The sequence below is a fragment of the Aspergillus karnatakaensis genome (assembly GCF_047715665.1).
Source record: "Aspergillus karnatakaensis strain CBS 102800 unplaced genomic scaffold BJY04scaffold_29, whole genome shotgun sequence".
Lineage (NCBI taxonomy): Eukaryota > Fungi > Ascomycota > Eurotiomycetes > Eurotiales > Aspergillaceae > Aspergillus > Aspergillus karnatakaensis.
The window spans coordinates 86,077-102,766 of NW_027395741.1; the positions used below are offsets into that span (position 1 = coordinate 86,077).

General features: G+C 52.7%; 6 protein-coding genes across 6 annotated transcripts; 5 read left to right on the forward strand and 1 right to left on the reverse strand.

Moving 5' to 3' along the window:
- Positions 1-840: 840 nt before the first annotated feature.
- On the forward strand, positions 841-5,147 carry BJY04DRAFT_191015 (uncharacterized protein). Its single transcript, XM_073711579.1, has 3 exons — positions 841-961; positions 1,007-4,536; positions 4,585-5,147. Exons 1-3 carry the CDS (start codon positions 888-890, stop codon positions 4,830-4,832), a joined length of 3,852 nt encoding a protein of 1,283 aa, XP_073570363.1. The 5' UTR covers positions 841-887; the 3' UTR covers positions 4,833-5,147.
- A 231-nt stretch (positions 5,148-5,378) lies between these two features.
- BJY04DRAFT_228215 (alpha/beta hydrolase) lies at positions 5,379-6,694 on the forward strand. Its single transcript, XM_073718788.1, has one exon. It carries the CDS (start codon positions 5,502-5,504, stop codon positions 6,288-6,290), a length of 789 nt encoding a protein of 262 aa, XP_073570364.1. The 5' UTR covers positions 5,379-5,501; the 3' UTR covers positions 6,291-6,694.
- A 605-nt stretch (positions 6,695-7,299) lies between these two features.
- Positions 7,300-8,303, reverse strand: BJY04DRAFT_191018 (uncharacterized protein). Its single transcript, XM_073711580.1, has 3 exons — positions 7,998-8,303; positions 7,879-7,938; positions 7,300-7,815 (listed from the first exon to the last, which is right to left on the reverse strand). Exons 1-3 carry the CDS (start codon positions 8,170-8,172, stop codon positions 7,451-7,453), a joined length of 600 nt encoding a protein of 199 aa, XP_073570365.1. The 5' UTR covers positions 8,173-8,303; the 3' UTR covers positions 7,300-7,450.
- A 1,041-nt stretch (positions 8,304-9,344) lies between these two features.
- On the forward strand, positions 9,345-11,439 carry BJY04DRAFT_228217 (Cupredoxin; the record flags this gene model as incomplete). Its single annotated transcript, XM_073718789.1, has 3 exons — positions 9,345-9,561; positions 9,670-10,572; positions 10,643-11,439. 3 exons carry the CDS (start codon positions 9,345-9,347, stop codon positions 11,437-11,439), a joined length of 1,917 nt encoding a protein of 638 aa, XP_073570366.1.
- Positions 11,440-12,689: 1,250 nt separating this feature from the next.
- Positions 12,690-13,289, forward strand: BJY04DRAFT_219022 (uncharacterized protein; the record flags this gene model as incomplete). Its single annotated transcript, XM_073716461.1, has 2 exons — positions 12,690-13,016; positions 13,107-13,289. The coding sequence occupies 2 exons, from the start codon at positions 12,690-12,692 to the stop codon at positions 13,287-13,289; spliced, it is 510 nt and encodes a 169-aa protein (XP_073570367.1).
- A 1,717-nt stretch (positions 13,290-15,006) lies between these two features.
- On the forward strand, positions 15,007-16,440 carry BJY04DRAFT_219023 (Zn(II)2Cys6 transcription factor domain-containing protein; the record flags this gene model as incomplete). The annotated part of the gene is made up of 1 exon (XM_073716462.1): positions 15,007-16,440. One exon carries the CDS (start codon positions 15,007-15,009, stop codon positions 16,438-16,440), a length of 1,434 nt encoding a protein of 477 aa, XP_073570368.1.
- Positions 16,441-16,690: the final 250 nt, after the last annotated feature.

Here is a 16,690-nt window from a genome sequence, read left to right on the forward strand (position 1 = left end):
CGGGCTGTGCCGCTTTCTCACAGCTTACAGTTCAAGAGTTCTCCATCATCCCAGTATTCGTCGCGCTTATCCTTTGCCTTACAGGAAAGTCGGTGAAATCCATTACGAGTCAGAGTCCGTCCTCAATGATCGGCGCATGGATTGGGGTGGAAAAGAATTCCTGGACCTTCGCCCCTCGACCCACTGCTGATGCCTCAGGCTTGGAAGTCCCTTGCGTGTGGCAGGGCTGTACTACTCCTACGGAGTGCACAGCGAGAATGACCTTATTGTATTCGAACTTCCATGGTGCGCCGATGATAGCACGAAAGATTCTTTGAATCTCCCTCTACGGAGACACCATCTTCACGTCTTTCCTATATCTGATCCAGGCACATTCTTCAACTTCCTCTGGATCGATCTTGCTCTTTCCTTGGCTGCTGGTCTCATCGATTGGTCCATCGGACTGGACAGTGCACGCTGCACAACAGTGGCGGTCTCCCACTCCAGTCTCCAGAAATTGATAGTGGCCCTGTTGATCGGATCGATCTAACGGGGTGGGCTGCCCCGACTGCAACCGACCCATTACGGAGTATAGCATCGCTTGCCACCGGCGAAGCTTGTTCCTGGAAGGAACTGTGCAGAACCCGACGAGGAATCAACAGCAGATGGACCTTTGAGTCTCAGCCAGCTAAGCTCGAATCAGCGTGGCGTGGAGTTCGCATGAGCCTGGACTCATTCTTCTGTAGGATTCCAAGCGTGTCGCGCAAGTGGAGACGCTATCCGAAAGCTGGAGGAGCAATGACGTAGGTGGGTTCCCGCAATGATGAAATGCTCCAGATCGCATACTTCAACAAAACCACCCTAGCCTGCCAGTTCCTGGTGATCCTCTCCGACACCATCCTGCCGCAATGGCTTCGCACGAGCAAACGCAGACCAGTGCGCTGTCTTCCTACAACCTCGCCAAAGAGCGAGAGTTCTACAGGTGTGAATCGCAGCGAACAGTCCTCGGCGTTTGCTGACTCACCAGATATCTACCCCACAACCACAACACATACCCCTACGCCCCTGCCGACGATGACACCACAGACTCCTTTGTTGCGCAGCCCTCACAGGACCGCGCCCTCAATGCCTTTGCCCAGCTGGGTGCCATGAGACTAGGCGCCCGCCGGGGAATGATTACCCTCCTGAGCCCTACCTATCAGTATATCCTTGCCGAAGCCACCGGAACACCGAACCCGAAAGACGATCTGTGGTTAGGATGCTGTATTTTGCCCAGAGAGCACAGCGTCTGCAAGCACGTTATGAAGCTTCCCCTGTCAGAGTCGTCCGATGATCCAGAGATTGTGGACGGTAGCGCGATCGTCATACCAGACATGAAGAACAGCCAGCGTATCCAGACAGACAGCCTGGCGAAACGACTCTCGCCAGCCCAGTTCTATGCCGGGGTGCCGATCGTCGCACCCAGCGGGATCACAATCGGGACGTATTGTATCTTTGACACAGAGACGCGGAGAGGACTCGATGAAGCGTCACTGGACTTCATGCATGAGATGGGCGAAACAGTGATGCAATACTTGGAGATGGTACAGTCAAAGCACCAAAACGCGCAGGCGAAGAAGATGATCTTTGGTCTGGGGAGTTTCGTTGAAGGCAAGAGTACCCTTCGTGACTCTTGGCTGGAGTCCAATGAGCAGGAAGCTGCCACAGGCCGGTCAGGCAAGACAGTCGAAGGCCAGCTGAACAGGAAACAGCAAGACTTGCAAGAAGCTCGAGACCATCCGTCACCGCGACAGCTCCCGTATCGCCCGTCAAAGAGAGGGTACTCCAATGAGAGTCAGCTTACACGAACACCCGACTTGGAGACGCCCCCGAACCTGGAGTCTCCGACCCTGGAGACTCCCAGTTCGGATACCGCTCGTCAAGCTGATGTTCCATTGGAGACACCGGCACTGGATGCCACCCTGGCTGACCACAATCAACTCAAAGAGGAGCATCTGAACCGTGACGATAATCTTGATTCGGAAAAGAACGAGGAGCAAGAGGAGCCAACGGAGCAGGATGAGAAAGATGAGCAAGCCGAAGAAAAGAAAGAAAGCCACGGCCGGGCGACGTTCCGAAGCTCAGTGTCAGACGACAACCTGCGGGATGACAACAGCCCAGCTGGCTTTCAGAAGATATTCTCCAGAGCGGCAAATCTGATTCGCGAATCGATTGGAGTTGAGGGTGTTGCCTTTCTCGACGCCCGCATTGAGTCCTTTGGAGGTCTGGTCGGCTCTGGCCAGGATAAATCCAGGGCGGCATATGCTCGCGATGAGACAGCCAGCAGCGAGGATAGCACTGATTCGGGTAGTGGTGATGGAACGCCAGTGCCTGCTCCAAAGAACGAGGAGAATACGAAGAACATTTTAGCCCGCACACTAGGCTCATCAACATCACTTTCCTCCACTATCAACGATGATACGCGCATTGACTCAAACTTAGACCACGACTTTGGCGTTCGAGAGTCAGTTCTCAAAGCTATTCTGGATCGGTACCCTCACGGCAAGATCTTTACCTGCGATGAGAATGGGTTATTGTCCGACGACAGCACCACCGGCTCTGTCTCTAGCATGTCCACTGAATCGGAAAACAAGAGCAAGACGAGAAGACGAAAGCCCCATCACCGACAGGAGACTAGCGACCTCATTAAGGTCCTGGAAGGTGCGCGCAGCGTGATATTCCTGCCTGTCTGGGATTCTCACCAATCGCGGTGGCTCTCAGGCCTGCTCGTCTGGACTCGCTCTCCTGAACGAGTTTTCTCAGCGGAGAACGAGCTGGCGTATCTTCGTGCCTTTAGTAACAGTGTTACGGCCGAAGTGCACCGCCTAGATGTAGAGATGGCGGAAAAAGCAAAGTCCAACCTCGTGAGCAGCATTTCGCACGAGTTGAGGAGTCCACTGCACGGTATTCTCGGAACCGCGGACATCGTCAGCGATACCGCTATGAATGCACTGCAACAAGGAATGCTTCATACGATCGAATCGTGCGGCAGAACGCTCCTCGACACAATCGATCATCTTCTCGACTTTAGCTATATTGACAAATTCAAAAAAGACTACAAACCAAAGCATCGGCATCGCCATGGCGAGAATTCTCACGCACCGGTCCAGCTGGATGTCGTTCTCGAAGAAGTGGTGGAGAGTGTGTTTGCCGGCCACACGTTCTACCATCATACTCGAGAGCAGCCTCGACAGGTCAGCGGTGAGAAGGGCTCGAGAACGATTGTCTTGCCGACGAAACAAGTGACTGTTATTCTCGACATTCAAGAAGCTGCGGAATGGAACTTTTTCACCCAAGCAGGTTGCTGGCGTCGGATATTTATGAACCTCTTCGGCAACGCGCTGAAGTACACTCCTTCTGGCTTCATCTATCTCGAGCTCAAGGCAGCCGAAGTCCCGCGCCGGGATAGCACCGACAGTGAGACTTCTAGTCAATATACCGTCACATTCAAGATCAAGGACACGGGTCAAGGCATCGACGTCAACTACCTGCGGAACGGCCTCTTCACGCCATTCTCGCAGGAGGACTCCCTAGCGCCTGGAAGTGGGCTCGGGTTGAGCATTGTCCGCCAGGCTCTCAGTGCCCTCCGCGGATCTATTGAAGTCAGTTCTGAAAAAGGCAAAGGGACTGAGATCACAATAGAAGTTCCAGTTCGTCCAGGCGCTATCCCGGAAGCATCCGACAAGGAGTCAGCGTCTAGTGCGGCATACAGCCCCATTCGAAAACAAGCCCAAGGCAAGACCATCGGCCTGGTTGGCTTTGGCCCATCCGTCGAGGGCGAACAAGAGGGCACTCTTTTCAACTCGCTAAAGCGGTTGTGCGAGGATTGGTTCCACCTCACAGTCAAACGGGTCTCGCTCCAGGGTGACACTCCTGATTGCGACTTTTACCTTATGGTTCATACCGATATGAACGACCCAGCCGCTGAAAAGAACCAGCTGCTCCGGTTGGACCAGCCGGGTAAATTGTCCCCATTGATGGTCATCTGCCAGTCTCCGGAGATCGCCCACAACATGATTGCCCGCGCTAGTAGCCGCAACCACGAGTCCATCGTCGAGTTCATCAGCCAGCCGTGCGGGCCTCGAAAGCTGGCAAAGACCTTGGAGCTTTGCCTCAACCGTCTTGAGGGCCGCGAACCTCATGCTGGAGAAGAGACGCGATGGGTGGAAATGCCCGAGTCGTCTCATCTGCCATTAGACATCGGGCCACGCGACGCACCAAATGAGCGGATGAAAATCAGCAAGCGGCCTCTCGATCAAGGAACCGAACCGAGAGACCGCGAACACAAGCACAAGGAACAGGACACACCCCCAGCGTCGAAATCGTCCTCGCCGGTTTCAGCAGAGCCGAAACAGACCCGCCCGCATGTGCTGCTCGTCGAAGACAACCCGGTCAATCTGAATATCCTAGTCGCGTACGTGAAGAAAGATGGCTGGAGCTACAAAACAGCAACGAATGGCCTGGAAGCGGTGGAGACGTTCCAAGCCAACCCGGGGATGTTTGAGATGGTTATAATCGGTATGCTCTTTTTCTTCCGACTATGCATCAAGATCGCTAACCAAATAGACATCTCCATGCCCGTTCTGAACGGCTTCGAAGCGAGCCAGCAAATCCGCCATCACGAGCGAGAATACTTTGACAAACATCCTGAGCAACGACCACCGTGGTACCCGGTGACCATCGTCGCCTTGACAGGACTTGACAGCGCCGCGGCGCAACAAGAAGCATACTCCTCTGGAATCGACACCTTCCTCACAAAACCAATCAGTCGGCAAAAGGTTCGGGCGTTGTTGGATATGATCAAGAAGAAATAATGCCTTAATTTGTTCCTTCACCGTGGTATCGTTTTTAATGCTTTCTTGCTTCTTCCAGCCTCTTCCTTGGCGTTTAATCTGGCTGGTTTGCTCGGCATGATTCGGCATCTATGGATGCTGGCATAAGAATTTGGCTTTGTTTTGTTTCTGAATGCGACTCAGCTTGTCGTTTGCGCATTGCGGTTGTTTATTTTGTATTATGTATATTATGACAGTTGACGATATTACCCAGGTTGTATGTATATTATCACAGAGAGACAGCGAGAGAGAGATGATACAAAACGTGATCGATTTATTCTTATTACTATGACCGTTCACTGGAGAGAATATAGGGAGTCCGAGTCGGGAGCATCGCCGCGACAGCCCTGGACAGTGGAGGCTGAATCACTACAGTTAGTCAGTAGTTAGGGTGTAAGCCAGCTCCAGTGTTCAGTGCTCTGACTGGTCTGCTCGCCTAGCTTACGGAAAGGAAATGCCCCGCTTAGTTACAGCCTCATTCCAATCTCCATCTCCATCCATATCTTTTATCTTCTGCAACAACTTTCGCTTTTCTCTCTCCCTCTTTTCTTTCTCTTATACTGATTCCTACCTCGATCAAAACCCTACCACAACCAGCAATACCAACTGGAACTCAATATACCTCATCTACAGCCCAGATATTTACAAAAAATGCCAAAACTCCCAACCCTCCTCCTCATCCACGGCGCCTGGCACACCCCCTCCCACTACAGCACGCTCATCACAGCCCTCCAAAACAAGGGATTCACAGTCCACGCTCCGCACCTACCGACTTGCAATCCAGAATTTCATGGGAAGGCAACATTAAGCGACGACATCAACCTCGTCAGGTCCCTCGCGATTTCTTTGATAGAAAGAGGGGAGAAAATTATCCTGATCATGCATTCTTACGGCGGCGTCGTCGGGACGGAAGCTGTGAGTGGTCTCGCACTCCCTTATTCAGGATCTAGAACTGGTTCAGGTGGAATCGTCCACCTCCTCTACCTAGCCGCGTACATCCTCCCCCCCAAAACCTCAGTGTGGGATATCGTGCAGCAATCCGGATTCGATACCCTCTGGGATCAATATATCCATACCGAGAAGTCGACAAACACGATCTTCCCGGTAGATCCGGCGATGATGTTCTTTAGCAATGACCCGTCTATTGCACCGGGGTTTGTGGAAGATGCTGTGAAGGGTTTAGTACGGTTCCCCTTTTCGGCGCTGAAGGAGAGGACGGCGGGGGCGAGGAAGATTTGGGCGGATGTTCCGGGTACGTATGTTAGTACGAGGGAGAGGGATGGGGCTGTGCCGGGGGTTTATCAGGGGATTATGCTGGAGAGGGTTGAGAGGGAGGGGGTGAGGGTGAGGGAGGTGGAGGTTGATGGGTGTCATAGTGTTTGGGTTGGGAGGGAGGGGGAGATGGTTGGGCTTGTGGAGGGGGTTGTCGAGGGTCTTTGAATTGACCTCAAATGGAGATGGAGGGGAGAGGGTTGAGTGTGGTTGTTATGAGGGTAAGGGGACCATGTGTTGGAGGAGGGTCAGGGATAGCGGTGTAGATGTGGGAAATGTAGGATAGAGGTCTAGGTCTCTGGATAGGGAACAAAATAGGACAAGCCTGATCTTGATTCGAATGAAGGAGAGGTGGAATTCGGTATGTAGGACCTTACGGGAGGAGAGGAGCGTGGTGAGGGGATTGTCCTTGCTAGGATAAGAGGCAAGGATATGTCACGGTATGTACTTATCCTCAATCTACAAAAATCAACAAGCGATTAAGTTATTGCCCTGCGATCGATACGAGAATCTACGCTCGGACCGCGACACTACGACTCAGCTGCCGCTCGCCACGGTAGTTGCAGCTGTACAGCTCAGCAGCTGAAGAGATAAGAGTTGACGAGTGAGACATGACATGTACTTAGCTAGTTCCTCATGTATAAGACACAGACTATACCTGATCTCATGCTACGGCGGTCAGGCAGACAGGCAGACAATCAGCCCTGCACACCCCCCAAACAAGAAATGCGGCTGAGACCCCAGACTCCCTCCTCCTGATCCTTGAAATCCCACCCAATAACATCACCGTAGGATCATACCACGCGATCTGGGAAGGACAACAGAAGCGAAGCATTGCATTAGTCAAGCCACCTCTGGGCCTGTGAGTCACAGCAGCGGGGAATAGGCACTACCTACAAGGGTCGTTGGGGTAATTCGACCTGTCAAGTTCCCCCGCACAGGAGATACTTCGCAGCTGCAGCTCTCGGTCGCTCAGACCAATGACTGCCAGTGTGTACTGTTGGACCTGGCGCTGATACGAGCCGGTCGGGCTGGGTGGCTTACCGTCTCGGCTCCGATGCCCTAAGACGGGACGCCGAGCAGGACTTGACATAACATGACATGGCGCGAGAGAAGTAGCGACTTCAGCTCTGCAGTTAGGCGACCATTGCACATTCGCTTTCAGCTGAGTTAAGATTATAGATGGATTGAACATGAAGTAGGAAAGCAAACATGTCGTATTAGGTGGTTAGACCACTGCAGACCCCACTCAACCACGATTACTGTCTTCTCTTTCAACCACTGGACAACTATGAAGCAATCTCAATCCGGAAAAAGTACCAATGACATCAAAAAACCGTCTCCGTAACCGGCTTGATAGTTCTCAGCGTCACCGCCACCGTATCCAAGACCTCGCCCGAGTCTTCACTCCAAAGCAGGTTCCAAACGCCTTCGTTCTTTGTTTTAGCGGCGTAGAAGTTTGCGTTCTCCGCCTCAATGATGATGTAGTTTCCATACGTGTTGAATTGGCTCGGTGTTTCGGTAATCGGAGTGGTACCAGATCCTGAAGCGGGCAGCTCGGTAAAGAGGACGGCGTGGTCGGTTGAGTTGGACGTCGGGAGGGTGAAGAGGAGGGTTTCAAAGTCTGCGCCTGGAGAGGTGGGTTTCTTTGGGTGTGCGAGGAAGGTGGGTGTTGAGGTTGGGGAGGTGGTGACTTTCATGCGGTGGTCACTGGTCATTATAATAGAATGGGGAATAGATATTGAATCAGACGCACAGAAGACTGGCTGCACAACTTCCGCCGTCGAGAGAGTAGGGTCGCCGATTTGTGCTTTTCCTGGTGATTGTTAACAGTGCTTGATTGGGATCCGCATATTAGAACGGGATGGGATATACCGTCCGCGTAAAACACCTCAAGACCGCTGATTCCCTCGCCGTAGGCGTAGAGATTAAACGTGTCGGCGATTGCGGGCGCCTCTTGTCTGATCTCGAGGGGAGGGGCGATGGCGAGGGCGTTTGCGAGCGCGCCCGCGCACGAGACGCTGAAGAGGAAAGCACCTGGGAGGATCATTGTGCCTTGAAGTAATCCAGTGAGGATGAGTATAGCAAGTAAACGGGGAAAGTGATCAAGAAAGGAGGGACAACAATTTGAGAACAAAAGACAGAAGTTGGGGTGAGCTGCACGGAAAGACCACCTTACCTTTACCTACTTGCCAGCACACAGTTAAGCGCTAGAGCCCGACGTATATCAGACCCAATATCGCCTGTCAATTCAGATAGGTATCTGACAGCTGAGAGTCACCATCAGCCTTGCTTCCAGCGCTTATCCCTACCTCCAATGTGATTTGATTCAATGCAGTGCATCTCCACTCCAAATGGACAACAAAGAACGCAAGCAAAAGGACCAACATTGCTTTTTCCACCCCGCCAACAACTCACCCAACCAATCTAACCTATTTTAAGCCTTCTCTGCGAGACTCGACTCGAGCCTTTGCTCGAGAGATTTGTTTTCTCTCCCCTCTCACAAGACCCCCGTACCTGCACCCGCACCTCCAGTCCCAGCAAACTGAGACATCCATGCACGTCGCACTGCAGCAGCCATGCAAGTCGCAGTAGTACAAGATCCAGAGCCCGATCTAATTTCAGCCCCGGCGTCGGTCGGCGCGTAGAAATCCCGGCCGATTGGATCCCGGCTTTTCGGCGTCCTGGAGTTGGTTAAGAATAGGTCTGTCGTGTGACAAAGTCGCAGGAGTGGGAGATAGGGTACTGTACATCGAGGGCTGAGGCGGGTGGAATTCTATAGGTTGGAGGTGCGGTGGGAAGTTAAGGCTGAATGGGGAATAGACGATGCATTGGGAGGAACAGAATTCGTGCAGCTGGAGGATGCCGGGGCGCCTGAGGGGCGTACAGTATGTATGTCTTAGCCGCTGTCATGGACTCAGAGCTGGGGCTTCCTTGTATGTGCGGAGGAAGGGATACGTGTTCAGGGCTGAGATGAGATGAGGTGGATTAGGCTCGTGGATTGGGTTCGGTGCCTGGGTGGGTTTTCAATGCGTCTGGTAAGTGCTTTTTGAGGGTCTGTGTGGCTAGCTGGAAGGTGGAGGCTCAGATAGTTATAAGGGACTGCTCTTGCTCGAGTACTTTAATATCTTGAGGATTATCGGTGAGCGGAGCAAGGGATTTGGTTCGAAGAGTACGGCGGCATAGTCACCGCTGAATCATTTCTCTCTGCCGATTGCCATTATGTTGCTCTCTTCCTTGCTACTGCTGGTGTATACATTCTGTGCGTCTGCATCATGGGTTTTCAACCATGAGTATGATTTAGAGACTCGCTCCTGGGTTTCGAACTCTTTAAACAACGCTCGATCCCAGTATACCCGCCGGCAGGATGATCCCGAGAATATCAGCGTTGCCGGCGGCCCAGGCCACGGGCCATGCAGACCCGGAGACAGAAACTGCTGTCGTCCCGGGGACAAACACTGTTGCCGGCCTGGAGACAAGCATTGTTGCCGACCAGGAGATAAAAACTGCTGCCGACCCGGTGACAAACACTGTTGCCGGCCAGGAGACAAGCACTGCAACCCCCATCCCACAACAACCAGAACAACCACACGAACCACAGCCACAACCACCAGCACAAAAACTACAACAACAACAACATCCCACCCCACCGCCACCCCCTGCGCCGGCAACACCCCCTCAACCCGCTCCCAATGGTGCTCCCACTCCATCTCCACCGACTACCACAGCATAACCCCCAACACAGGCATAACCCGCGAATACTGGCTCGAAGTCGACGAGATGATCGGCTCCCCCGACGGCTTCCCCCGGCACGTCTTCGCCATCAACGGCACAATCCCCGGCCCCACCCTCTACGCCGACTGGGGCGACAACCTCGTCATCCACGTCCGCAACCACATGCACGAAACCCTCAACGGCACCAGCATCCACTGGCACGGCATCCGGCAGCAGAACTCTAACATGGACGACGGCGTCGTCTCCATCACGCAGTGCCCCATTACCCCCAACGACGAGTATACCTACCGCTGGCGCGCGCAGCAGTACGGGACCTCGTGGTATCACTCGCATATGGGGTTGCAGGCGTGGGATGGCGTGGCCGGCGGGTTGGTGATTAATGGGCCTGCGACGGCGAACTATGATCATGATGCTGGAGTGGTGATGTTGAGTGACTGGACGCATCAGACGGCGGATGAGCTGTTCTGGGTGGCGCAGGTGAGCGGGCCGCCGGAGTTGTCGAATGTGTTGATTAACGGCACGAATGTTTATGGGGGGTCCGGGGAGAGGTTTAAGTTGAAGGTTGAGCGGGGGGAGTCGTATAGACTGAGGCTGGTGAATGGGGCGCTGGATACGCATTTCAAGTTCATGATTGATCACCATGTTCTGGAGGTGATTGCGATGGATCTGGTTCCTGTGAAGCCGTTTGTTGTTGAGTCCGTTAGTCTTGCTATGGGTGAGTCTCGCTTTTCCTCCCTGGAGTGGGATTAGGGTTAGGAATATGGTACTGATGGAAGCGTGGGCAGGCCAACGCTACGATGTAATTGTCCACGCCAACCAAGCCGCCATCGCAGATTCCTTCTGGCTCCGTGCAATCCCGCAGCAAGCGTGCTCCGAGATCGAGAACAAGGATATCTGGGGCATCTTCTACTACGGCGATACCCCCACCGAGCCGACGACATCCCCGTTCCTCTTCAACGACACCTGTCAGGACGAACCGATGGACAGCCTTATCCCGTATGTCCCTCGCACCGTGCAACCCCCAGACTGGCAAGAGAACACCCTCGCGACCGTCGGCCGCAACCCACAGAATCTCTTCCGGTGGTTCCTAAACAGCACGTCGATGCTGGTCTACTGGGAAGATCCAACGCTACTGCAGATCGCAGACGGCGACAACGTCTACGCAGAGTCCAGCGCTGTAATCGATCTCCCGAATGGAGACGAGTGGGTGTATCTCATCGTGAACACGACAATCCCAGTCTCTCACCCAATCCATCTACATGGGCATGACTTTTTCATTCTCGCGCAGGGAACGAATCCGTGGGATGGAGTGGTTAAGCTTGATAACCCGCCGCGGAGAGATACGGCTGTGCTTCCAGGAAATGGGTATCTGGTTATGGCGTGGGAGACAGATAACCCCGGGGCGTGGCTGATGCATTGTCACATAGGCTGGCATACGACGGAGGGGTTTGCGTTGCAGTTTGTGGAGAGAAAGGAAGAGATCCTCAGTGTCATTGATGAGGGGGAGTTGAGGAGGCAGTGTGAGAAGTGGAGTGGGTATGATGTTGAGTTTGAGGTTGAACAGCATGATTCGGGGGTTTAGAGTGCTATATTGCTGGGCTTGATACCTACATCTAGACCAGACCTAATAATTATTTGTTAATGAAAGCATGATCTTATTTCTGTTTCTTGAGGGGTAGTTATATCTTTGTCAACCACGTGGTAGTCCTCCATGCCGCCCTTTAGTGTATACATTATCCTTGGTAGGATGTTACTTATTCAAGTATTAACCAGGCAGTGCTGTCGTCTTGGTGTAGGTTTATATAGTGACAGGGGGGGTCACATAATTGCGGGTTGATTCTTAGAGTAGGTAGCTTAGCATGAGGTGGCAGAATCACCTACGTTGAGGGATTCTGAGACCCGGCCCTTAGGCGCTACTAACCAGTGTTTGCAGTAGCTATCCTTGTGAAGGCAGTATTCCCCTCTCTGGCCCTTTCTTCCTTTCTTTCTTTCTTCGTCATCCAACTCAGTTCTCCCCACAGACATAGATGGCCCCCATCAAGCTCCCCGCATGGGCAAGAATGTACCACCCCTCCATATCACCGTGTCCTGATCATAAACTAATTTACTCTGCTATCAAAGTATTCTCATAGTCTTTACGGCCCTCTCTTTCCTTCCGCAGCTGCACAATTTGATCGCATCGAGGGACAGCTCCGGCATATCGCCGCCATACTACGTCCTATCAAACCTGCTTCTCGCGACAAATCTCTTCACGATATATCTTGCGCTCTGTGTCAACGACCCTTCAGGCGGTGGTGTCATCGTCCATAGCCTGCCAAGTACAGAGGACTTTCTCAACCTCACCCAATTGGCAGTGGTGTGGCTACTCTTCTCCCTTCAGTGGGTCTACCTAGATCCAACACACCCAAACAAAGAATGTCGCGGTGCAGATCAAGAGAGCTAAGCCCTAACATAGTTATATCCTTGGACTAGCCAGGCTAGTAACATGCTGTAGTGAGGGAGTTCATTGAAAGCTTTTCTTCGGTTACTTCCATGCACAAAGTGCCTCAAGGTAGGGTAGCATTAATGACTAGGGTGGAGTTATTTTCCGTTCTGGAATATCCAACCACCGACCTCATGGGCCGTTTGACGACATGAACTTGACGCCACCAGTTACAATATCCTTGCGTAATCCTGACCATTCCACGAGCTCGCACCTTGACGAGCCTGACCAGAGAAAGTTTTCTCGCTGGCAGCTTGATAGCCAGAAGAAATTTCTAAACACCTTCACTACGTTGTTCGCCCTCTTTCAAGCACCAACCTTTTCACTTAATCTCTACTCCTCATGCCACAATGCGTCTAACAATAGCCTACACATTCCGCGCTCTAAGCCTCACAGCTCTCTCCCTCGCCCATCCAGTCCCTATCCCCTGGACTATACCTCCGGCCGGAGCAACAGGGCCTCTACACGACTACACCTCCTGCATCGGGCCAACCGGCACCTTCATTCCAATCTCAGAGGGAACATGCGTAACCTTCACAGCAACCGGAAAAGGCGCACTCGCGATCCGGAGCCAAGACGGTACCGACCACGGCTTTCTAGCAGTAACCGAGACCACGACCCCTCCGACCGTTCGTATTCTGGATAGCCACCCGGAGGGGTTTCAGTGGAGGGAGACTGTGAGTATCTTTAACAAGCTCTATTGCCATTGCCATTGCAATTGCCTGTTTCTATGGGTTGTGTGCGAAGCTAAACGATTGTTCCTGTAGGCATGGCGTGAAGACCCAGCCGCCCCCTTCCTATCCTGGTGGAACGAGACTGGCACGGAGCCTGTCTATGGGCCGGAGTGGCAGACAGATAAGAAGGGGTTCGTGTCTCTGTATCAAGGGGTTGAGCTTGGGGGGCTGATGGACTTTCATTTTGGTCCTTATGATTTGTATGATCGCCGGTAGAGGTGGAGCAGGATCAATATAATCGGTATTTGCTTTGATGCTTCTCAAGAGGACGCAAAGCCCAGAAAGACATCATACATCAATTCTAAGTATTCGGGAGGCTTGTGTGGCCAGGAGGAATGAAACTCCGAGGTGGGTTCTTGACGACAGAGGAACCAGAACTAGGTCTTTGCCTTCTTCAAATATAGTTCATATTCAATATGTAAATGTCACTCATTAGGGAATACAGCTAAGTATCAGAGGTATATGATACTATGCCTGATGCTGAAATAAAGTCCTTGCGTCGATGGATACGACTTTAGACCCTTTCCATTGTGCTGCTTTTTTTTGGGGGGGAATCCAGCGATATCTACTAGTATTACAACAGGGCACAGTATTGAGGATAGAAGGATCCCCCAAGTACTTGCATTAGAGATCAGTCATAGTAAGATATCCAGAGACGATACAATTCGACAGAAGACTAATTAGGCGGGGCATATGATTGTCTAAGCCCGCCAGGGTCCTCCCCAATTCTTTCCATAGACATAGCAAGAGGACGTAAGGCGGCCCAGGTAATACAGGCTTTGAGCAGTATACTTTTGTCAAAAGAGAAGCGCGGAAAAGACGGATTCAAAAAGCTAGACTTACCACCTAGCTTAAAATGCCACGTCTATGAACTATGAACTTGATAATTGGCCTTCTTGAGCATCAGAAACGAAGAAATGATGCCATAGGCCCAAGTTCCGTCTTGTATAGTTGTTGTTGGTCACATAAAACCCAAACAGTAAGCTCAAAAAGCGACAATAAAAATCATCTGAAAGGCTTGGGAACCCGAAGGGTCTCCTCAAGGCTGTGGAACACGAATTCCCCACAGCCTGATATTGGCGCCATTGCGCACTGGGTCCTGTCAGAGAAGGCAAAGAGTAGCGGGCTCCATATATCCTCTTCCTCCGACAGCGAAGAGCTTGGACCTGCGCCTGGAAAGCGCGGTTAGGTCACCTGAACGATAGATAATGACTTGTAATTGCTTTTTGCTTACCTGCATCTTCCACAGTCAGTGAATCCCGGGTTTGCGGGTCAAGGTGGGCCCCAGAGAGCCCTGGCCAGGCTGGCCTCTTCATGTTCCTCCACTAGCTGTAGATTGCTCCACAGCGATTTGTTGCATTTGGTATACGAGGATTCGGTCTGCGCGGTTATACTCCGGGGGTGTCAAGAAGAAGACCTAGATCCCGGGAATAACTACGTGCAATTGACCCGCATTGGCAACCCCAATGACTATAGGTTGTGGGCAACGCACATGATCTCTGTATGACCCAGAAGTGTGTTACTATGCAAGCTAGATCATTGGACAGTCCATTGCGGTATCAACCCTGCTATGTGCGGCTGAAGAGTAGAGCTTCTCCACGGACCACTCTTTGCGTGCAGGAGTATTTGCTTCTGCGCCGCTCGGTTCCAACACCCGACGTGTTGGTTCGTGCACGCCGTATCCACGTAGGGTCCCTGGCTCTAGGCAATAATCCCACTACACCACCGGTGCAGGCCGGGTTCAGTGCAGGAGGGGGGGTAGATTGCATGACCTCGTGCAGGGTCTATCAGTGGCATTGCGAGTGGGTAATTGGTTTGCTCGCGTTATACATAATCAGCCAACCCGCGCTCAAGCTAGGTACGACTAGTCGACTCTTATATATCATACCCAGATTTGGGGTAGGATAGGGTAGGGTTGTATCATATCATTATCATGCCACCATCTGTCGACATCCTCTCCCTCCGCTCCTCATGCGAGCGATGTCGATTCCAGAAGCTCAAGTGCACTGTGCCCCTCGATTCTTCTCGGTGTGTCCGATGCTGCCGCGCGAAGGTCGACTGCAAGTTTAGCCGTCGGACCAAGGGCCGGAGACACGAGTTGTTTCGGGAAAAGGACAGAAACAGGGGCAAGGACCAGGAAGGGCCGCGGGGTGTCGAGGAAGGAGATGGGAATGTTGGTTTGGGCGTTCCATCGCCGTCGCCGTCGCCGTCGAAGGCGGATATCAGTACATTGAACATGAACAGCGCCGGGATAATTGGCCTGGGCATGGACCTTGGGCTTGAAGTGGAACTGGAGCAGACGCAAGATGGCGATGGTTTACCTGCTACCATACAGGCCTTGCTTGATCTTGATGAGTCTTGGCCGCAGCCGCTGGATGCGGGCATTGATGAGTTTGATGACTTTTCTACGATCAGGAGCTGGATGGATATCCAAGACGCCGGAGTGAAATGGATGACTGCGGAGGATAGTCGAAATAATGTGCTTTCGGGGGAGACACAGACACCTACCATATATCTTCGTTACAGAAGATCGGACGAGGCTTCGGACCCTGTACTTGGATCTGAGATGGGTGGAGTGGCAGTCCACACCGGGGGCTCGATGCCAGTTTCACTCCTGCAGCTATCGAGACTGGCGGGTCGGATTCACGACACAATCAACACGCTGGATCATGGGAGGTGGACGACGATCCGATACTTCACGCAACTGGAGGAATACCCGATCGGAAGCATACTGTCACTCTGCCGTGAATTATCGTCCGTTGCGCGAGGCATGGGCAAATCGAATCCCCCCTTACCGCGAGATCAGTGTCAGGCTCCAGCCTCTTTTCCAATATTCAACTACGTGCCCCTGGGCAGTGATAGTGGCACAATAGCATTGGCATACGGCGACGAAGAGCAATGCACACCCACCAGACTCCTAGTTCTGAGCTGCTACCTATCCCTGTCCGCGCTTTTCGAAATCGTGCTCAGCCATTTCAAAACCCCCCTTTCACAGCAGGGCGACGGACTGGTTGCAGGGCAGTCGGAAATGGGCCTTGGCTGCGGGCTCGACGATGTAACAGGGAAACCGGAGGTGCGCCTAGGCGAATTACCAAGGGCCAATGATATGTGGAGCAGGCTGTGGATGGCAATATATCTGCTGATGCGGGCATTCCGGTCGATTGAGGACGCGATATGGCCGGCGTCAGACGATGCGACGAGAGAAGCCCGACGTCCGCCAACCGCGGCAGAAAGGCAAAGCATAGGAGACGACAGGGCAGACGAGCTCGGGTATGTGGGAGAGCTGACGCACGGAGCGCTGAAGAGCAGGCGCTCGCAGAAGGTCCAGGAGCTCAAGCACCTGCTACAGTTGAAAATGAACCTATAGTCTCGGGTCCATGCGTTCCACAAGGACCAGGATCGACCGTGAGATTGAGGACAGAATGTGAATAATACCCAATCGACTATTCTTCTCGGTTGAAACTGGAGGAGTACAGGTCATGAACCTGGTTGATTTTCGAACATGCGGTGTTACCTGTCAGCACTCCGGGCCTGACTTGGGCGAATCAGGGCCTCTCGGGTTGTTTCTCGGATCTCCTGACCTTGCACAGCAGGGGGTTCCTAGCCTGGCTCGCCCA

What these genes read in the sequence shown, in the direction of transcription:
- BJY04DRAFT_191018 (XM_073711580.1), bottom strand. Translation starts at nt 8,172, where the DNA reads ATGATCCTCCCAGGTGCTTTCCTCTTCAGCGTCTCGTGCGCGGGCGCG. An exon ending in TGAGGTGTTTTACGCGGACG is followed by an intron (nt 7,939 to 7,997) that starts GTATATCCCATC and finishes AACAATCACCAG; the next exon opens with GAAAAGCACAAATCGGCGAC. An exon ending in AGTTGTGCAGCCAGTCTTCT is followed by an intron (nt 7,816 to 7,878) that starts GTGCGTCTGATT and finishes ACCGCATGAAAG; the next exon opens with TCACCACCTCCCCAACCTCA.
- BJY04DRAFT_191015 (XM_073711579.1), top strand. Translation starts at nt 888, where the DNA reads ATGGCTTCGCACGAGCAAACGCAGACCAGTGCGCTGTCTTCCTACAAC. An exon ending in AAAGAGCGAGAGTTCTACAG is followed by an intron (nt 962 to 1,006) that starts GTGTGAATCGCA and finishes CTGACTCACCAG; the next exon opens with ATATCTACCCCACAACCACA. An exon ending in GTTTGAGATGGTTATAATCG is followed by an intron (nt 4,537 to 4,584) that starts GTATGCTCTTTT and finishes CTAACCAAATAG; the next exon opens with ACATCTCCATGCCCGTTCTG.
- BJY04DRAFT_228215 (XM_073718788.1), top strand. Translation starts at nt 5,502, where the DNA reads ATGCCAAAACTCCCAACCCTCCTCCTCATCCACGGCGCCTGGCACACC.